The sequence below is a fragment of the Nicotiana tabacum genome, chromosome 20, assembly GCF_000715075.1.
Source record: "Nicotiana tabacum cultivar K326 chromosome 20, ASM71507v2, whole genome shotgun sequence".
Classification (NCBI taxonomy): domain Eukaryota; kingdom Viridiplantae; phylum Streptophyta; class Magnoliopsida; order Solanales; family Solanaceae; genus Nicotiana; species Nicotiana tabacum.
Genome location: NC_134099.1, coordinates 125,686,138 through 125,708,802, shown reverse-complemented (window position 1 = coordinate 125,708,802; position 22,665 = coordinate 125,686,138). Strand labels below are relative to the sequence as shown.

At 37.4% G+C, this 22,665-nt stretch overlaps 1 protein-coding gene across 3 annotated transcripts; it reads left to right on the top strand.

The window, feature by feature from the left end:
• Positions 1–14,545: 14,545 nt before the first annotated feature.
• Positions 14,546–19,834, top strand: LOC107787034 (UDP-rhamnose/UDP-galactose transporter 6-like). 3 transcript variants are annotated; one of them, XM_016608550.2, is made up of 6 exons: positions 14,546–14,697; positions 15,935–16,173; positions 16,655–16,839; positions 16,913–17,113; positions 18,194–18,355; positions 18,929–19,834. In XM_016608550.2, exons 2-6 carry the CDS (start codon positions 16,044–16,046, stop codon positions 19,232–19,234), a joined length of 984 nt encoding a protein of 327 aa, XP_016464036.1. In that variant the 5' UTR covers positions 14,546–14,697; positions 15,935–16,043; the 3' UTR covers positions 19,235–19,834. The 3 variants fall into 3 exon arrangements, with proteins under 3 accessions (XP_016464036.1, XP_016464037.1, XP_016464038.1); XM_016608551.2 differs by lacking the exon at positions 14,546–14,697 and adding an exon at positions 14,705–14,888; XM_016608552.2 differs by lacking the exon at positions 14,546–14,697 and adding an exon at positions 14,707–14,854.
• Positions 19,835–22,665: the final 2,831 nt, after the last annotated feature.

Sequence of the window (22,665 nt, the reverse complement as noted above, 5' to 3'; positions counted from 1 at the left end):
TAGTCTCCTGTTTGATAGATGCTTGGATCTGGGCATGCTATTTGTGGAAACTGAGCTTATTGAAGGCTCAAGCAACGTTGGGTTATCTTCATTTTTGGGAATGCTCTTGGGACTGTAGTTTTATTCACGTGTAATATTTATATTTATGTTCTTTGGGCCTATAATAATTTGTAATAACAAACAATTGGAGAGTTAGTGAAATTGGGGAAGCGGGTATATTCTAATGTTTGCATAAAAGGGTAGAAAACATGCCTATAGGGTTTATGTGACCTACTTGTTATTCTATCCAACATACTATATATGCCATCTGGTTTTTCAAGAATTGAACACTAGTAGAAACCATGCCTATAGGGAATCCCACACTCACTCAACTTATTTTACTATGCCTACTGTTATGCATCGTTATACGGCCTGCCTATAGGAAACCAGTGTCAATAGTTGTTCGTTAAACTTATGCAACTATAGCGTATTCACTAGATACCATGCCTATAGGATCACATTGATGTTTATCTAGATATCATGTCCATGAGACCTTAATTGACTAATTAGCTACTGTTATTGCTACTTTTATTACATTGCTCGCCTAGAAAACATGTCTATAGGGATGAAGTGTTACAGAACCAGTTTCAATTGCCAACTCCTAGAAATCCTGCCTATAAGATACTGTTACTCGCCTAAAAGGTATGCTAATAAGATCAAACGCGGGCATTATTAGGTTTTCAAATGGTTTTATTGCCTCATTTCACAAATAATTTAGAGATCATGCCTATAGGATTTGTAATACCTATAATCTGCAAATTCGTTGTTTTAAAACAATTAGCATTGCGTGTATGCCTAAAATCAAAATCACATAGAAACCATGTCTGTAGGACTTAATGCCTCTAATTTGCCTCAATTCTGAAATTGTCTACTGCCTAATGTAAGAATCTGCCCGCATGCATTTGTTGCTTATATGTGGAGGCTAACTTGGGCCTTTAACTATCTTTACATGAAGTCCTATTTGTTTTGAATGTTGCCTAGTTTTATCATTTTTGAGCAACCTAAGTAAAGTCTAAAACCACCCAAATAGTAGGTCCAAAGCCTCATGGACCATAGGTGTGGGACGGGTAGTGCACACATAAGACGCGACCTAGAATTGAATTAGAACACTTTAGGTAAACAACTTTAACATAGTAATTTGGTAGCAAGAGATGATAGTTTGTGCATGCTGCATAATATGAGCAACTCCTATCTAAAAGGAGTTGTGAAGTATTATTTATGTTACACTGAGTGATCATTAGGCTAAAATATATAGGATCCCCCATCCCCCCTTACTTTATACATTTAGTCATCTAATATATACTGTTATAATTGTATCCTTGTAGTCCTTAAGATTTGTACCAATTCTCATTGTGTTATAATAAGACTCTCCTATATTTTATCCTCTTTGTTTATTTGATCATCTCGCCTAATCAAAATTCACATAGTCTTAAGTTCGGTCGGGACCCACAGTTGTGGACTTTGAGGAGTGCCTAACACCTTCTCTTTGAGGTAATTTGATCCTTTACCCGATCTTTGGTGGTGTTGACAAGTTAAACTAAGTTATCTGCATAATAGGTGCCCTAACACACCTTAAAAATCATTAGGTGGCGACTCTTTTTTTTAACATTCTATCTCCCATTTAAAAGAGTAGTCACATGTTGAAACCCGATTTCACGAGAAAAGGGGGAGCGACAATGTTTCGTGCTTGTGTTATTGATTTTAGGGGTTTATGGAACAAGTTTCTACCACTAGCAGAGTTCTCCTACAACTATAACTATAATTCGAACATCCAGATGGCTCTTTACAAGGCCTTATATGGGAGGCGATGTCGTTCTCCGGTTGGTTGGTTGAGCCTAGGGAGGCTAGGTTGTTGGCATAGACTTGGTCCAATGATAATTTGGAAAAGGTGAAGTTGATCCAGGAGCGGCTTCATACAGAATGGTCCAGGCAAAAAAGTTATACGGATCGGAAGGCTCGTGTTGTGGCATTCATGGTAGGAGGGAGGGTTTTGCTTAGAGTTTCACCCATGAAGGGTGTGATGAGGTTCAGGAAAAAGGAAAAGTTGAGCCCTCGGTATATTGGTTCTTTTGAGATTCTTGATAGAGTGGGTAAGATGGCCTACATACTTGCTTTGCCACCCAGCTTATCGTGAGTCCACCGAATGTTCCATGGTTCCATGCTCCAAAAGTATTAAGGTGATCCATAACATATGTTAGATTTCAGCTCAGTGCAATTGGACAAGGAATTGATTTTGTTGAGGAGCCGGTAGCTATATTGGACAAGCAGGTCCAAAAGTTGAGGTCGAAGAACATTGCATTGGTGAAGGTTCGGTTGAGAGGTCAACTAGTTGAGGAGGCAACTTGGAAGACCAAGCATGATATACGGAGCCGATATCCTCACCTTTTTGGCACTTCAGGTACGTCTCTATACTCGTTCGAGGACGAACGTTTATTTAAGAGGGGGAGAATGTAACGATTCAACTGGTCATTTTGAGTATTTTATCCATGTTACCCCTATTTGATGTTTTACATATGTGTATATATGCTTTTAGGACTTGTCGGGGTGGTTGATTTTGTTTAGGGAGTGTTTTGGATTGATTCGGGGCACTTAGTCCCTAGGTTGAAGGCTTAAGTTGTAAGAATTGACCGAAGTTTTAATTTATGTAGACAACTCCAGAATGGTGTTTTGATAGTTCTAATTGCTTCGTATGGTTATTTTGAACTTAGGCGTATGTTCTGATTTGGATTTGGAAGTTCCTAGGTTGTTTTGGCTTGAATTAGCGAAAGTTGGAAAGTTGAAGGCTTGGAAGGTTAATAGGTTTGACCGAGGGTTGACCTTATTGATATCATGTTTGAATTGTGGTTTCGGGAGTTGGTATAGGTCAGTTATGTCATTTAGGACTTGCATACAAAATTTGAGGTCATTCCGAGTTGATTTGACATGGTTCGGCATGAGTTTTAGAAGTTGAAAGTTCATTAGTTCATTGAACTTGAATTGAGGTGTGATTCGTAGTTTTGATGATGGTTGGTGTGATTTGAGGCCTCGAGTAAGTCCGTGTTATGTTTTGGGATGGGTTGGTCTTATTGGACGGGGTCTTAGGGGCCTCAAGTGTATTTCAGATGAGTTTCGGACCATTTCTCCATGTTTTTGGCAATGTAGATTTCTTATGCATGGTTTCTTTCTTTGCGATCACAAAAGGTAGTCGCGATCGCGTAGGGTATTTTTTATGGCAGGTGGGTTTTTCTTTGCATTCGCGAAGTTATGAATATGTTCTCAATGCTTTGGGAGGCAGTGGCCTTCACGATCGCATGAGGGTCGACATGTTCGCGTAGAAGGGAGGCCGACTGGGGGCATACGGCTGTAAGCCTTCGCGATCGCAATGAGTTGCCCGTGTTCGCATAGGGTCAAGAGTGTGTTGTGCGTCACATTCGTGTCCTTGGCCTCGCGTTCATGTAGGGTTATTTGGAGGCAGTGTTTGGATGTGCTTCGCGATCGCGAAGACGGTTCCGCAATCGCGAAGGGTATGCCTGGGCAGACCTATTTAATACTCAATTTCGAGGGCTTTTGTTATTTTATCATAATTTGAGTTATAGAGCTCGGATTTGGGCGATTTTGGAGGGGAATTTCATGATTTATATTGGGGTAAGTATTTTTTATTCGAATTTGTTTATATTTCATGATTCCAACCTTGAATCTAGCGATTGTTTGATTATATGAATTGAAGAAATTGGGGATTTTAGTAAAAACTTTTCTAAAACAAAAATTGATGATCTAAAGATCGATTTGAGGTCAGAATTGGATGTAATTGGTATGGTTGGACTCATATTGGAATGCGTGTTCGGAATTTGTGAGTTTTGTCGGGTTTCGGGATCTGGCTTCGGTTGACTTTTTGGTTTTAATTAAAGATCAAAGATTTATTATTCGGAATCATTTTCTTTGACTTTTATTTATGATATTAAGTTATTTTGGCTATATTCGAGCCGTCCGGAGGTTTTTTTACGTAGAAAGGGCTTGTTAGAGTAATGATTTAGCTTCTTTGAGGAAAGTATCTTGTCTAACCTTGTGTGGGAGAATACCCCTTAGGTACTAGTCCTATTATGTTGATTTCTATGATGTGAATGTGACGTTTACATGAGGTGACGAGCTATGTATGAATTTGACCGGAATAGACCATAGGCTATTAATATGCCTTAGCGGTCGTTTAGTAGGGTGTATAAGAATAGTGTGGAATAAAGTGTATTAGTAATGCAGGGATTAGTAATGCATGGGTTAGTAATGCAAGCATTAGTTATGCAGATATTATTTTTTATCTAGTGTTTGGTATGGTATATTAAAAATTATAATGCATTGCATAAATTTTAAGCAAAATAGATGTTTACAAAAATGCCCTCCATATTCTCTAATTTTAAAGGACTTTAATGATAATTTTACCTTTAATCATACTAATGCATGCATTAATAGCCTTGGTATTACTAATGTTATGATTTTCTATGCATTACTTATACATAGGAAAATATCAAGTATGATGTATAACAAATACAAGCATTAGTAATACACAAGTTGAAAAAAATGTACCAAACAAGGAATTTGTAATACACAGAGTTAATGTTTGCATTATTTTTTCTAAAACCTCTTACCAAACGACTCTTTAATGTGATAATGAACTTTATATGAACCATGTTGAGATCTTTTATGACTATTTGATTATGATCGTTACATTGACTTAGCCATTATCATGCTATATTTATTGTACGCCCCTTCGTTTTTATGATTATTGTTATGTCCATGTGCACTGTTGCTGAAAGTTGTGAGCTTACAACATGATGGAACTTTGGTATCATTGTTTGCGATATTGTGGCACTTGGTATTATTGTTTTGAGGTGTTGTGACACTTGTGGACATGTTGAGCGGATTGATTAGGGGTGTCAGCACGAGATTTATACCATGTGATTGTGTCTATTATTGTGCGTGTGGGACGAAATAAGGGTAGCGTTATCTCGGGCAGCCCACATAGAAAAATAAGGGTGGCTATATGCGCATGTGACGAAATAAGGGTGGCATACCATTATTATGTACACATGCGTCGTAATAAGGGTGACATTGTTGATGAAGTTATGTGATATTTCGGGTTGTCCTTATTATTGTTATGATTGCGTTAAGACGAGATTGATGTTTTCATTTTTATAATTGCTTCTGAAAGCTTCTGGTTTGCCCTTATTTTAGTTAATAACTGCGTGTTATCAGATACCTCTATCTTTATTTGATATTTTGGGATCAAAGGTGGATTTATCACTTTGAGTTGTTATTGCTCGTTCTAGAGGGGTTGTTGTTATTGTTTTTCATTATATTAGTGTTATCAATTTTCTTCGATATAATCATTGCCCAGGCTATTTGTCTAGTAAGTATTAAACGACTTAAACCTCGTCACTACTCCACAGAGGTTAGTCTTGATACTTACTGGGTATCGATTGTGGTATACTTATACCATATTTATGTATATTTTTGTGCAGATCAAGGTACTTCGGATCGGGCTGATTGATAGTAAGGAATTTTGTACACTAGAGATTTCAAGTAATCCCTACATGATCCGGCCGTAGGCCTCAGAGTCACCCTTTTATTTCATTTCTATTTTTTATGTATTTTAGATAATACTGTATTTTTTAGATGTTCTCATGTATTTAATTAGAGCTTGTGACTTTGTGTCGCCTAGTTTTGGAAAGTTATGTTGAATATTGCCGTTTTGGGCTGTATTACTCTCATTATCGCATTTATGTTTAATTCTGTTTTAGTTATATCATGCTTCTATAATGTTAAGTGCCTAGCTTATCTAGTTTGGAGACTAGGTGTCATCACGATCCTTAAGGTGGGATTTTGGGTCGTGACAGTTCAACTGTATAAAATTCATATATAAGGTAAAACAAATAAATATTTGGTATTATTTAATTATACGCAATATGCTGGAATTTATAGATTTATAAGTGAAAATCCTAGTATATTGTACTGGATTTTGAGAGAATACCTACTGAATGTGAAGAAAATAATGACACCCACAACTAAAAACTTCTACTATAGAATTCATTTTTGCAGACATGTACAGACCACGTATGTAGAGTCACCGGAATCGATTCTACACCGGCCAATTTTTCACCATCAAAATCTGTCTAGAGCTTGTCGACGATGGTAGGTGCTTTGAGTTCCGTTGAGATGCACTTTTCATAAATTATGCTTGCTTTGAATTCCGTTGAGATGCACTTTTCATAAATTATGCTAAGGAGTCTTCATTATATACAACACTGTGTAAAAATGGGTACCCTATTAATACTGCCGAACACTTTGTTTTTCTATATAACAAAGTGAAAGTGGATGGTTTTGGAGCTTCATTGCTAGTAAAAATGGCGTTTGGGTAAAAAAAATTTGCATAAACCTAGAAAATTTGCATAAACTACTACATAATATACTGGGATTTCACTTGTAAAAGTTTGAAATACAGCATATTGTGCTGGAGTTTTTGTATCAGCTTCATCCATAGTTGCAAAGTGAAGAAGAAGCAACTTAGGATTTTTAGGGGTACTTTTATCCAGGTATTACTTCGGCATAAAAAAAGTGGCTAAAGTTCAATTAATTTAAAAATTGTAGCTTATTTTCAATTATCAGTTCTAAAATTGGCTATTTGTGAATTTATTTAGTAGATATAAGTATAAATACGAAATTTTGATATAAAAAATTATCAAGAAAAAAAAGAGAATAATATATAATGAAGATTTTTACAAGCAAAATAAGTGAATTATGTCACGTGAGTCTGAATTTGTTGGTGAGTAAGGACTAGTGAATCACTAAGGGCTCGTTTGGTTTGAAGACAAATTATGTTGGGATTAGTTATGTTGTGATTAGTTATACTGAAATTAATTATGTTGGGATTAGTTATACTAGTATTATTTTTTTGTTGACTATTTGGTATGTTGTATTAATCTTACTATTATCAATTTTACTGCTTTATCATGGAATTACTATTCCACCCTCTCGCATGTATAAATTATCGCCGTACTATTTTTAATGCTGGGATAACTTATCTCAGCATTAGTAACCAAATAATTAATAAAGCGGTACTAAATTTTTATATCAGAATTATTTTTGCTTACCATCATACCAAATGACTCCTAATAGGTTTGTTTACCCATTAAATTGGATAACAATTAAACTTATAATGTGATTTTAAGGATACGTGATTTCACCTAATACCAATTGATAAATGCAAAGAGTAATAATAGAAATTAACAATAATATAAAGCAAACCAGTATTTGAACAGAATTCAGCCCCCGAGCTTGAATACCCTCGAACTAGTTTATGCAAGAACAGTTAAAATATAACAAGTTGGTGAACAAGAATATAAACTATAGAAAAGGCGTTATATTGCTTTGATATTTCAGAACGTAATGTGCTTACAAAATGACTAGGATCCTCTTTATATAGTAGAGGGAATCCTATCTATGGTACGATTCTATTTACGAAAGTAAATCCTATGATTAGCCTAAACAACTGCCTTTGATTTGATCCGTTCTGAGATTCTTGCTATGATCTTCGACCAGTCACGGATATCTCGCTTTCTTATTGTTGTGCTTTGCTCGAAGTCTGCCCTATTTGGTCTCGATCGCTGTCGGCCTCGATCTTGGCAGGTACTTCGATTCTCGAGCTCGATACCTTGTCTTCGTCACTTCGATCTGCTCCACTTACGAGGTTAACCCTCGATGCAACTCCCTGGTCTCGATTAAATAGTAGAATCAGGTAGGCCCCGTTTTAATCGTATACAGATAGTCCCCTTGTTTCTTGGAATTTAATGAGAAGAAACGAATTGAGCCTTTGATTTTATACTCCAATCTTTCATGATGTCATCCTCGTGATGTAAGCAATGGAAGTGATTGAAAAGTCCCGTCGGTACAGTTCCCAAAGTCATTAATGAGCGTCAGTTGGTGGTCGGCAACCAATACCTTTGAACTGTCATCGTGAATCGCTTAAATAGGCCCCTTCTCTCATTGATTCAATCTTTACTTTCACTTCCTTCTAATCCCTTAAGCTTTTTACATCTCTTAAGCTCTTTATTTCTTCAAAATCTTCAAGCTTTGTTATCAACCTTCCCTCAAAACACCAAGACTTACTCTTTTCTTCTTTCTTCAAACTTATACAAAAAATGGCCAAAACGTCAAAGAATGTTCCTCAAAAGGAAAAAGCTTCTTCATCGCGGCCGGAAAGCGATAAAACAATGGTAGAGCCACGCCTTGAGGAGTGTGTTCTCGGGGGGTATGAACTTACTTTCGACTTCAAAGTTGAGAAAACTTCGTCGGTCCCTGGTCGATGCGAGCCAATGTCGAGATATATATGCTCGATAACTGAGGATGACCTTGAGCAAGTGAAGAAAGACTACCACTGGGAAGATAAAGAGGTGGTGATTCTGACCCTCGAAGAAGACATCACCACCCATGTGAAAGGGTTTCTGAGTGTTTACACTTACCCTTTCACACTGGGCCTGTCGATCCCGTCATCATCGATTTTTGCCGCCAATACCAAATAACCCTAGGTCAGATCCATCCCTCCTTTTGGCGGATTGTCATTCTGCTCCGATTCTTCTCGAGCAAAGTCGGAGGGATGTCTTTCACCCTTGACCATCTTATCAGGCTATACAGCTCACGTCTCTATCAAGGCTGGTTAATAAGGCTTCAACATCGGGTTACCAAGGTGTTGTTCTCGAGCATAGACGAGGACAAGGATCGAGAATGGATGGGCCGGTTTGTTCGAGTGAAAACTTCAAACCTAATTTCGGCCGAGAAAATGCCATTTTCCGAGAAATGGAATATGAAGCGCAAGTATAATCCCACCTATAGCTTCCATTTATTGTTTTGTTCCCTTTGCTTTTTCTTATCGATATCCTTTCCTAAGATGTAGAGGTTTCTTGGATGCCCGGTACGATTCCTAACCTCGAGAGCTGGGTTCAAAAATTGGCTTTGACCTCTACGTATGCTGAGCGCTCGTGGCGTGATTTGGCAAGGGGTCGATGGGAGGCCAAAATTCATGGTAAGCCCCCTTTCATGTATTATATGATCTTTTCTGAAATGTTTCTTTCCATACTCACTTGATTTCCTTCCATACAAGCCTCGGAGAAAATGCTGTCATGAGGCCCCTATCGGGGGAGGAAGTGGTGTTGCCCTCAGCCCCGAAATCGGTGAAGGAAAAAAAAAAGAAAAAGGGTATCATCCTCCGAGGACCCAAAGCCCAAAAAAAGTAAGGCTCATAAAGCGAAGAAAGACATCGTCGTCCTGCCCGCAGAGGTAGTTCAGTGGCTAAGAGATGATGATGATGATGAAGAAGAAGAAGAAGAAGAAGAAGAAGAAAACAAGGGCGACGACTCCGAGCTGGTGGCCCGAGTGAAGAGGAGCACCGAGGCCCCAAAGTCCTCAGAGTCGGTGAGGGTTGGATAAATTTAGCCTTAAACCGAAGGGGTCTCGAAAGAGGATGCGGGCAAAGTCCCCGAGCTGTTGGAGACTAAAGACGGCTCTTGCCGAGATGAGCAATTAGTAGGTATGTCCGAAAGGGCCAGCTTCGAGGCCCTTAGAAACGAAGAGAATGCTCCAAGTGATTCACTTGGGGTAATAGAAATTGGGGACTCCCCGCCGCTTCCTTCATTCTCGGAAGGGGAAGTTCGGGAGGCTCAGGCTATGAAGGCCCCTCAGGTAGCAGGTGTCCTTGTAGGGGAGGACCTTTTCCAAAGTTGTTTTGCCGGGGTCGATGATGTTGCCGGCTTGAATGACTTGGGTGTATCGAGGAGAAGTTTAGGTGAAACCTCCTCGAGTTTCAGATCGACAAGCTTGTTCCCAGCCCCTATTGTCGATCCTGAGTGCAAACGGCAAACGGACCATCATCATTATAGTTCTGGAGGACGCACGAGTTTTTGCCCCCCCCCACCGTAGGGGTGGCCAGTTATCTTCAAGGTCTGGTCACCAAGGAGGATCAAGCTCTGATGGACGAGGTGGGAGCGCCATGCCTCTTTAATGAGGCTCAACAAGCTTTGAATTGGTTAAGCCCTAACCTTTTCTATTGACGCTGGTCTTTATACTTGTGTTTTTCTCTTTTTGCCTAATTCTTTCTCTTCTATCTATGCATGCCTCAGTACTTCATCATGAGGCTTTCTTCAAGTCTCGAAGAGAGTTAAGCCGATATGAAGTTGAAATTCAAGGGCTTACCGAGGAGAAAAATGCTCTCAAGCTTCTTGGCAAGCAAAAAAAAAAGAAATCAAAGGTCTCCAAGCTAAGTTAGTCATGGCCTAGAAAGAACAGAGTGAACTGACCGAGTAGGTAAATAAAGTCTTAGACGCTTATGGCCTCGGTTTGAGAGTGATGGCTAATAATTTGATCTCATAGGTCCAGCGGTTACATGAAATGATCGTGCAACTTCGAGTAGAGGTAGATGAGGAAAAGGAAGAGACTTCAATGTGGAAGCAAAAGATGGATCGCCTCGCCTTGGAGAAAGAAGCATCTCGAGCTCAATTATCCTCAACCGAAAGCCAACTCCATGGCATGAAAGAGAAGAGTTTAGAACAAGCCAAGAAGATTGAGGAGCTACAGGCTCGATTGGACACGGAAAATTGCAGCGGCAAAATCTGAGGCTGAGATGGTTAAGGCCGATGCTGAGGCGATCACGGTTGTCTACCGATCTGACGCTGAGGCCGCTCAAGCTCGAGCAAAATAAGTTTCTGATGCTTCTCAGGCTCGAGCATATTGGGTTGCTGAGCATGTCAAATCTCAGTCTCGAAGAGAGACTCTTGAGATTCACACTCGTGGCTTTAACCATAATGTTGAGATCGAGATTGTGAAAGAACTTGAGGCTGAAGCCAAAGTGTTGCTCTCTTCTGATGACGATGATTCAGGGAGTGTGAGTGGATCTAAGAGAGGAGAAGATCCCGATGGCGAGGATGTAGCTCCCGAGGAAAATTAGGCACTTAGGATTTTTATTTTTTTAATTTTTGTGTAGGACCCTGATCGGTCTTTGTAATTACTTTCATATGTATAAAAGGTCTCTTTGCTTTCTGACTTGTCTTCATTTCAATTTCTACCTTATGAAAATTCTGTTTCCTTCATACCTTGTTCATTAGGCAATTCGGTCAAAGTCAGACTAATGTAGTCTTTGTGATCGAGTGAATACTTGTTCAAACTCGGAGTAGGATGACCCTTAGGTTTTAGTTGAGTGAGGTTGACTTCTCGAACCCAAAAACATAATGGCCCTTAGGCTCTTGAATTAGGGCAATATGGTCTTAAAAGGAATGGTTTTTCACCCTTTTCGGCTTAGAAAGTTAATCATGTAAAAATCTATTTTGCCTTAGCACGAGATAAATTTGTACCTATTAGGGTTTTCGAGGGTTAGTGTTGTCGAAACCCTTTGTTTCATCACGCCTTAGCGTGAAATAAGCTCATTCGATAGTTCGAACAATTTGGCACCCCTTAGGGTTGATGTGATTGAAACCCTTTATAAATTTGCCGAGGGTAGCCTTTTTAAACCAGTTTTATGAAAATATTTGAAGGCCTATTTTATTACGAAATTTGACGTCTCCGAGCCGTGTTGGTTTGGTTGTAGCCTTTGACTTGGGATTTGTCTCTCGGGCTTGTTTTCCGGTTATACTTTGAACTTGTTCAAAGTGTCAGTCCCCGAGTGGGGTGGCCGTGCCATATAAAAATGAGGGTTGCCTTTTTAAGGTCTTATAATCTCGAGATTTTAATAGTTCGATTACATCAATTTTTCATATGGCAGTCCTCACGTACGGAGTAAGTTGTTCGAACTTCAGTTATTATCGACCCTTAAGCTTGTTTCCACAACAGACCAAAAGTAAGAAATTGTAAAGTAAATTTTTCTCTAAGGCATGAAATATTTGGCAAGGAAAAATACTTCTCTCAATAGATTATACATGCGTAAATGTTTGTCTTTAGGGCTCGAGTAATCTACATGGGCACGATTCATTTGACCGTTTGGCCCTTAAAAAGTTTTACCTATCGAGACCATGTTGACACGAAGTACCTTCCGAGGGTGATGCCCCCCCAAGTATTCGAGGTTGATTGTAAAGAAGCCTCGAATACTGTTGAATTACCTCAAGGTAGCACAAATAATGGTTGCCTCATAAAAAACCTCGCCGGAAAAACCCACTTAGGACAAAAACCAGTCCAAGAGAAAAAGAGTGCAACACGTGCTTTAAAACCTAAGGAATTTGTATTGGAGAGTTCCTCGATGTCTTCGATCGGACACCTGCAATTGGTTAGTATAAAATACAAATGAAAATGGAGAAGGTCGTACCTTAGCAGTAATATCGTTTGGGGAGTGATATGTTCCAATTGTTTGGTAATTGCTGGCCATCCATCGTGCCGAGTTTGTAAGATCCCTTTCTGACGATTTCGAGGACCTGCTATGGTCCTTCCCAGTTCGGGCCAAGTTTTCCTTTGTTTGAGTCTCGAGTATTGAGGGTGACCTTTCTCAGAACTAAGTCCCCGATTTTAAAGTGTCAAAGATTGGATCTTCGATTGTAGTACCTTTCGATATGCTATTTTTGTGCGGCCATTCGAACGAGGGCGGCCTCCCATCTTTCATCTAGCAATTCTAGGCTCGTATTCATAGCCTCGTGATTTGATTCCTCCATTGTATACCAAAACCTGAAGCTAGGTTCTCCGACTTCAACCGGGATTAAAGCTTTGGCACCGTAGACTAAAGAGAATGGTGTTGCCTCCGTACTGGATTTCGGCGTTGTTCGATATGCCCAAAGGAACTCGGGCAATACTTCTCTCCATTTTCCTTTGGCTTCGTTCAGTTTTTTCTTTAGATTTTGGATGACGATCTTATTTATCGATTCGGCATGTCCGTTCCCACTAGGATGATACGGCATTGATAGGATCCTTTTTATTTTGTGGTCTTCGAAAAAATGTCACTTTGCTGCCGAGGAATTGGTTTCCATTGTCGCATACGATCTCGGCAGGCATTCCGAACCGGCATATAATGTGGTCCCAGATGAAGTATATAACTTCTTTTTCTCTGACTTTCTCGAAGGCATGTGCTTCAACCCATTTAGAAAAATAATCAGTCATAAACAAAATGAATTTAGCTTTACCTGGGGCCGATGGTAGGGGGCCGACGATATCCATTCTCCATTTCATGAACGGCCACGGGAAAAGGACTGAGTGGAGTTGCTTTCCATGCTGGTGGATCATTGATGCATACCTTTGACATTTGTCGCATTTTCGAACAAATTCTTTAGTGTCTTTTTTCATATCGACCCAATAGTATCCTGCTCTGATGACTTTGTGAACCAATGAGTCGGTGCCAGAATAGTTTCCGCAAGTGCCCTCGTGAATTTCTCGTAGAATGTAGTTAGTGTCTCCTAGTCCCAAACATTTTGCTAGCGGTTTATCGAACATTCTCCTATATAGTGTTCCATCTTCGGCCAAAGTGAATTGCGCGGCCTTAGTGCGTAGAGTCCTTAATTCTTTAGGATCCGATAGAAGCTTCCCGTTCTTTAGGTATTCGATGTACTTATGCCTCCAATCCTAGGTTAGACTTGTGGAGCTTATCTCGACATGTCCTTTTTCGATCACTGACCTTGAAATTTGTACGACAGTCCCCGAGCTAAGTTCATCATCTTCGATGGATGACCCAAATTTGCAAGGGCATCGGCCTCGCTATTTTGTTCTCGGGGTACGTGTTGTAGGGTCTATTCTTTAAATCGATGTATGGACACCTGCAGTTTGTCCAAGTATCTCTGCATTCGATCTTCTCGAACATCGAAAGTTCTGTTGACTTGATTTACCACAAGTTGAGATTCGCACTTGACCTCGATGATCTCCGCTCCTAAGCTTTTAGCTAACTCAAGACCTGCAATCATGGCCTCATACTCGACCTCATTGTTAGTTAATTTAGAAGTTTTGATATACTATCTAATTGTATTACCTGTGGGTAGCTTCAAAACGATGCCTATCCTGGGGCCCTTCACATTCGAAGCGCCGTCCGTGAAGAGGGTCCACACCCCCGATGATGTACCCGATTTTAATAATAGCTCCTTTTCGACCTCGGGTATGAGGGCTGGCGTAAAGTCGGCCACGAAGTCTGCCAAGATTTGAGACTTGATGGTCGTTTGGGGTTGATACTCGATATCATACCCGCTGATCTCGACGACCCATTTGGCCAATCGGCCCGAAAGTTCGGGCTTGTGCAAAATGTTGCGAAGGGGATAGGTGGTTACAACACAAATTAGGTGACATTGAAAATATGGTTTCAATTTCCTAGAGGTGCTTATTAAAGCAAGCGCTAATTTTTCTGTGTGGGTACCGGGTCTCGGCTTTACCTAAAGTCCGACTAACATAATAGACAGGAGTCTGGATCCTTAAGATGTATGCAAAAGGACAGAGAAATTGTTTCCGATTGACGCGACAATTAATTGCAAAAAAAAAAAAAAAAGGAAGCACATGGACCAACATAGAAAATAGTACATCCCACGACACCCTCCTCTCTCACTTCATTTACATGTAACAATACACAATATGTCATACACTTAATACAGTTGTTGTTTCTTGAACTTGTACTTCTTATTTGTCAATTGTTGCTGACAAAAACAAGAACAAGGGCCAATAAAGCAGCATCTTCCCTCATACTCTGTAACTCTCTCTTCTTTCTTCTTCCCTTCAATTTAATCCCTCCATTTCAATTTTTCTTACATCTTACATTCACAATTCATAACTTTTTAGTTTTTACACACACAAATACAATCTAACTTTGTTCAATCTGTTAATACATACTAATAAAACCCAGCTCGTAAGTTAAGATCTGAATTCAATTCATCTGACGGGTCAGTAGTTATTTATTTGGGGACGGGGTTAGTGATGTTAATGGATTGATTCTTGTAGATCTGTTGAATGATTTTGTGAGAATTTTATTAATTGAGTGCAGTTTGGGTGTTTTTTCATTTAGATCTGAGAATGGAGTAGTGCAGGTCTCCTTTTATTTGAAGTGAAGTTTATGTTTTTTTTCATATAAAAGTATGTGGATCTGCATTTGTGATTGATGCAAATGTTGCCATTCTAGTTATCTTGTGATTTTTATCTGATTTTTTACTGTGGCAGTTGGATTTATACGGTCGAAATGGAGTGGGATGGATCATGAGGATTCATATAGACTTAATAATTTAAGTTATATACGTTTTCAGGGTAAACACTATTCAGTAAATTTTAACCTGTGGAGGATTCATATAGACTTAATAATTTAAGTTATATACGTTTTCAGGGTAAACATTATTCAGTAAATTTTAACCTGTGATAGTAGGTTAGTTACTATTTTTACTGGATTTCTAATTAATGCTTATCAAGTGATTTACTTGTAATTCCCTAATAAACGACCTGAATGTGTATATATTTGTTGTACTGTCAATTTATAGAACTTAAAACTCTTTAGTTGATTCCAACTAGTTTGGGATTGAGATGTAGTTGTAATTATAGAGAGATTGAGTTAATTTAGGTCATTTGGGTTTTATCCTTGAGAATTCATTGATCTTTTCTGTGAAGCTGTGATTTTTACTAGCTGACGCTGCTTTTCGACTAGAAAAATAGAAGTTTTAAGGAAAAGGAAAAAAAAAAGTATTTTCATTAATGAAGGTTACTGCTGCTGAAGTTTCACTAAAAGCTTATTTTGGTACTTGATCATATGAGGAATTGTTTCTTTCTTTGGTTGTTGTATTTCTTTTACCCTAATTTTGCTTTTACAGCTTATTAGACCATTTCAATTATGGAAATGGTATTATTAACTCCACTTCCTTATTTATGTCTTTGGGTTATAGAAGGGAAGTGTTCCGTTTGCCTGATATATTAGGATCATAATGTTTTCTTCTACGTATTTTAGGTGGGGAAGAGCAAATAGAAGATTTGGAAATTTTGATGTGGAAGTGTGAATGCTTCTTTTTGCTGCTTGGAGGGTAAAACTTGTTTCTCGCAGCAAAAGATAAAGGCAAATGGCTCCTGCAAGCAAAGCTGATAAGAAGGCTGCAGGTGATGTGGCTGCATGGATGTTCAATGTGGTCACTTCAGTTGGAATCATTATTGTCAACAAGGCTTTAATGGCTAACTATGGCTTTTTCTTTGGTAAATTTCTACGCGATTTTTGTCATTATATCAGACAGCATTCTTTTGTGTTAAGATTCAAGTAGCATTAGTTATATCTATTCATTTTAATTTGAAGGATATAATGTCATGGAATGATGGAATATAATATGCATAAACCCTAAGACCTATAGTGTGTTATAGCTAGACGCGTTTGTTTTTAAAAAAGAAAAGCAATAAAATGACAAGTCTGATGGTACATTTGGCAGGAAGAAGTCAGAAGGGAAACACATTTGAACTGAAACTCAAAATTTACAAAATATACTTAGCTGATATACAGTAAGAAGAGACTCTAAGAGAAACTTGAATCTAAGAGGGTTTTGCTATATGGGCACTTTCCATGTTAAAACTGATACATGTTTCTTTTACTTGGTGGAGAATGAAGATTTAACATTACTATACATTCTTTTCAGTCCTTTTGTGATATGATTGTTCTAGCTTCTGATTACAACAATCTTTGCAGCAACAACATTAACCGGGATGCATTTTGCCACAACAACCTTGATGACTATTGTTCTTAGGTGGCTCGGATACATCCAAGCTTCTCATTTACCCCTTCCAGATCTTCTAAAATTTGTACTGTTTGCAAACTTCTCTATCGTTGGGATGAACATCAGTTTAATGTGGAACTCGGTGGGATTCTACCAGGTAATTCTATGCTCAACCTGCTCTTCTGATTCTATTGAGGAAATCAAATACTAATCTCCATTATCACTCGCAGATTGCAAAGTTGAGTATGATCCCTGTGTCCTGCTTACTAGAAGTTGCCTTTGACAAGATCCGTTATTCAAGGGACACAAAGCTGAGTATTGTTGTGGTACTCCTAGGTGTTGCTGTGTGCACAGTTACTGACGTGAGTGTTAATACCAAAGGCTTCATTGCTGCCTTTGTAGCTGTATGGAGCACTGCACTGCAACAGTATGTAAGTTGTCTCGGCAATTAAATATCTTATGTCATCTTGAAAAGCTTGATTGAATCATTTAACCAATACACCAAAACATGAAGGGAATAGATGCACCATCAATAAGGTGTCACTTGATTACCGGACCAGTAATGCAGGTATTATGGCCCAAGGGTTCGGTTGAGTGTTTGGGGGTATAAGAGTAACAACCCGGAGATCCTAGATACAAATCCAGTTACAAAACTTAGTATGAGCAAAAATATTCTAGTCTTAGCACGCAGGTTTACCCAAAAATATACTTGTGGTCTCCAGTCAGCTTAGTGGATTAGTTGAGTTGCATGCAAGTTGGGTTTGATACAACTGTCATAAAAAAGTTGCTATACATGGATTATAATCTAAAAGATGCATGCAGTAATAATAATACGTACCAAATTCAAGTTTAGCTTTAACTTGTACAAATTTTTACTAGTTTAAAAATTATGTAAAAATTCTTACTATAGAATATTATAATTATTTTTGTTTTTTATTGAAAATTTTTATTCTTATTTACGAAAATAAGTCCCCTGCATTAAAGGCATTTTTGTGTTTAGGGTGGTCTTATAGATGTATTTTTTCTGCATGTACTTTATCTACATTGTATCCCTTTTTCTGAGATGGAAAAAAAACGGGGGGGATATAAAACATTAATGAGCTCTGCATAAGATATGCAGGTATTACTTATGAATAGTTTTATATCGGAAACCAAAGGTTGTATCAGCAAGGCAGAGTTGTATTCGTGATCTAGAGTTTTATACGGGAAATCACACCCGATACTAGTCAGGCATTTTCTCCATTCCTTAGATAAGTAAAATCAGACGTATTATTAATGCAAAGTTTGTCCAGAAATCAAACAAGACCTAACCCTCTTTTATTATAAGAGAAATGGAAAACTTGTTTCGTGGGTAATTGTATAAAACTCGTCACTTTTGTACTTCACTTAGATTTGAAAATAATATTTTATACGTAATTCTTAGTCTTTCTATTTTCTTGAAGCTCTTCTATTTTTGAATGTAATGGCACTTGGTTAAAAACTGAAATTTGCACTTGGTTTTGTGTTTGCAGTATGTTCATTACCTTCAAAGGAAATACTCCCTTAGTTCTTTCAATCTGCTGGGACATACTGCACCAGTTCAGGCTGCAAGTTTGCTGATATTAGGCCCGTTTGTGGATTATTGGTTGACGAACAAGAGAATTGATCACTTTGCCTTCAATTTTCCATCTCTTGTTAGTACTCTGCTCTTTGTCATGAATTGCTGTTGATTTTGTAAGATGATTCTTATGTTGGTGGGAATGCGCTTTGAAATACTTCTTACTTATAATCCTTGGATTCATGCAATTCGAAAGCTTGAGAAGGCTAAGGTCTATGTTTTTCTTGTCTGATACATCAATCTATATTTTGTTATTTTCCTTCGGTAAATTAGTCATAAACCTGCAATAATGATGAACTACAACTTCAGGATGTATCTGTTTGATGTTAATTGCTGTATGAGCTGGCTTCATTTAAACTAAAAAAAACAAACTAGAACAGGTTTCAGTTTTTGCTAGATACAGAAAAATGTTCATCTCATTCCTAACTTGCTTTACTCTGTTGACTTCTCTTCTCAAGAGAGTAGGGATTTAGTGCTCACCGATCTATCTCTGCTTATATTACTCATGCGATGACAGGATTACAGTTCATTTATGCCATCTCTCTGATGTGAACAATATTCTGTATGCTTGTCGATGCATGCACCTTTCATTCTATCAAACAAAGATGAGAGATTTGTAGCTGTCCCTTACACTTTTCTTTTTCTGCAGGTGTTCATAATTCTTTCATGCACTATAGCTGTGGGCACCAATCTCAGTCAGTTCATATGCATTGGCAGATTTACTGCCGTTTCATTCCAAGTTATTGGCCATATGAAAACGATCCTCGTTTTGATACTGGGATTTTTGTTTTTCGGGAAAGAAGGTCTAAACATACAAGTTGTAGTTGGCATGATTATAGCAGTTTTTGGAATGATCTGGTATGGCAATGCCTCGTCTAAACCTGGTGGCAAAGAGCGTCGAACCCATTCAGTTAAGCATGGATCAGATTCTTCACAAGTTGATGATAAGGTGTAAGATTCTCTAGCGTTGGAGCTGAAACAGAAGAAATAGCAAATACCAGGATATTTTTTAGCCAGCTGACTCTAGATACACCTCCCGAAATCGATCAAATTAGATTCTCTTAATGTTATAAATCTTCTTTTTACTACTACTACTACTATAATATAACATGAGGCAGAAGGGATTGAGACTTGAGTATGGAGCGTGGTTTCTGTCATTCTTTTGTGTTCCGTGATCATAATTTATATGCTGATAAAAAAAAATCGCGTGCATTTTTGTCTTCTAAGCAGTCTTGAGTTACTTATTTGGGCTGACGTTCGGTTCAGTATTCTTGAAGAAGAAATTTTGTATTTATGAATGTTGGTGTGACTTGAGGATAAAGAATTACTAGGTACTTGTTTACTGTTTATGTAGAGAGGTAATATGATTTGCATCCTTTTAGAGAAAGGTCCAATTGGAGGTCTATATTGTAGTAGAATGATTGAGGGAAGATCTCTTTTAGATCAATGACTGTCTAGTTCCATTCCTCCTTCCAAAACTGCTACAACTCTCCACCTTGTAATTGTCATGGTAAAATCTTTCACGGAAATAATCATACATGGAGGGTTGATTTCATGGGTCACTCAACTTCTTTTTATTTGCACTAAAGTGACTAAACTATGTTTAGTGACTTGTTGTGATTCTTAGGCAAAGTTGAATGATCTTTTTGTTACAAAAAATAATAATTTAGTCATTCCTATGATACTTTAACAAAGTTGAATGATTTTTATATTACAAAAAATAGTTTAATAAAATAAAAATGTGAATCACCTTCTACGATATCAACCCTACGTGGGGGAGTCTTCCCAGCCTAGCATGCCTGTTTTTAGGTTCGAGATTAGATGTAGGAATGATTGCTTGACAATAGGCCCCAAAGTTATAGTCATGATGTCCGGATCGCAACTTTAAGAGCCCGTTTGAACATGAGAAAATTTTTCAATTTTGTCAAAATTTTTTAAATTTTTTTCGAAATTAGTGTTGGCCATAAAATTTTCAGTTTTCACTTGAAGATGAATTTTGAAATTATTTGAAAAACTCCAAAAAATCGTTTTTCAAAATTCACTCAAGTCACTCACAAAACTACTTTACTTTTTTTTTGGAATTTTACAATTGTTATGTCCAAACGGCCACTAAATGTCAGCTACAATATTTGGTGAGAGTCCATCCCTTCCAATCATGGTAGCTCGAAAAAAAAAAGATATACTTGTGCGCGGGACAGACGGTGGATTAATCGAGGTATGAATAAAGGAATTTTTACATTTCTATACACTATTTAAAATTTTATTACTCTCCCTATTCAAGTTTCAATTTAATTTCATCCTATATACAAATTATATACACTTTAGAAATTAAATGAGTATCCCTTTATATTAAGAATCAATTATTTTCCATCCTTATTCTCTCTCCCTCTCTCTCTCTCTCTCTCTCTCTCTCTCTCTCTCTCTCTCTCTATCTATCTCTTAATTCCTAATTCCAGTAATTTAGAGCAAAGGGAAAGAGAGCAACAATTCTATGCTTATTGAAATTCCAATAATGTAGAGATGAAGGTGTTGCACAATTAGTGTTCAAATTCCAGTAATATTGCACAATTGGTGTTCAAATTGAAATTGTCAATCAATAAATTTTGAAGGTGTTTGACTCTCCACCATTGACAACCATTAAAAAGCTTTGAAACTTTGAATTCGAATTTGGGTTTTCAAAAACCATTATTTGTTTGGATTGAGTGTTGTTGCAAATAATTGGAAATATTATTTGGAGTTTATATCTCAATTTTGAGGGTATTTTGGTGAAGATTAGACTTGATTTTGAGGGTGTATTCTTTTGTGTTATATATATATATATATATATATATATATATATATATATATATATATATATATATATATATATATATATATATATATATATATATAATTTCTTAAACTTTACGAAATTGTAGTAAAGTTACAATTTTACTACAACTTTACTACAATTTCGTAAAGTAGTAAAGTTTACGAAATTATATATATATAAGTTGAACAATATTGTATAAAATTTGTATAAAAAATGTATTTAAGTAGTTTGATATTGTAGTTATATATAACTGGGTAAAAATAATGTATGAAAGTTGTAGATAAGTTATAGATAAGTAGTATAATATATAATTAGTTGTATGAAATTTATTTTTACTATGTATAAATCAGATACAAAATATACAAAAGACATATTGTATAAAATTTGTATACAAATTGTATTTGAGTGATATGATATTGTAGTTATATAACTGGATAGAAATAATGTGTGAAAGTTGTAGATAAATTGTATAATATATAATTAGTTGTATGATAGTTGTTTTTACTATGTATAAATCAGATACAAAATATATAAAAGACATATAAGTGGTATGATATTGTAGTTATATATAACTGGGTAAAAACAATGTATGAAAGTTGCAGATGAGTTGTAAACACAACAGGAAAAACTTTATTCGAAGGAAAAACTTTATTTCGAGTGATTTGGAAAAACAGAAAAGACGTATTTCTTTACATAAGAATTTAAAAGTGAGGAGAAATTGAACGATGTTGTCACGACCCGGATTTTCTATCCTCGGGAATCATAATGGCGCCTACTCATGAAAGCTAGGCAAGCCGAGCATTATAGGTTCACTAACTCTTTTATTAAGCCCTTTTTAACAATTTAAAACAACATACGATCAACCGTGAAATATTAACAAATAATGAAGACATGCAGAAGACGTAATCTGATAACTTATCCAAAAACAAGTACGACAATACCAAGTACATCTCTACCCAGAACCGGTGTCATAATATCACGGACCATCTACGAATACTACAAATAATTGTCTGGAAAGAAAGATACAATTTGTCTCTGAAGTAAATGAAAATAGAATATAAAGATAGAGGAGAACGTCGGGGCCTGCGAATGCCTGTAGGACTACCTTGGAATCTCCGACTGGACTGAAGGCAGCCACCTAAAGCTACGGTCCAAAAGCTGTCGCTCCGGGATCTGCACACAGTGCAGAGTATAGTATCAACACAACCGACCCTATGTGTTGGCAAGTTCCTGGCCTAACCCCGGTGAAGTAGTGACGAGGCTAGGACCAGACTACCAAATAAACCTGTGCAGTTATATCATATATAACGGAAAGTAAACAGAAATAGACAATTAAAGATATGAGGGGGACATGCTGCGGGGAATATCATTTACCAACAGTAATTTGAGAGAAAACATAAAGAACTATTTAAAATTCACAGAAAAAAATAAGGAAATCGTTATCAATCAATAAACACTTTTATTATCTATTGTTGCGGCGCGCAACCCAATCTAAATCACAAAAATACTGTTGCGGCGTGCAACCCGATCCATATCATTTATCACTGTTGCGGCGTGCAACCCGATCCAATTAT

Excerpts from the sequence above, each read along its gene's own strand:
- LOC107787034 (XM_016608550.2), top strand. The coding sequence starts at position 16,044 with ATGGCTCCTGCAAGCAAAGCTGATAAGAAGGCTGCAGGTGATGTGGCT. Across the intron at positions 16,840-16,912 it reads ACTCGGTGGGATTCTACCAG|ATTGCAAAGTTGAGTATGAT; the intron begins GTAATTCTATGC and ends TATCACTCGCAG. Across the intron at positions 18,356-18,928 it reads CCTTCAATTTTCCATCTCTT|GTGTTCATAATTCTTTCATG; the intron begins GTTAGTACTCTG and ends CTTTTTCTGCAG.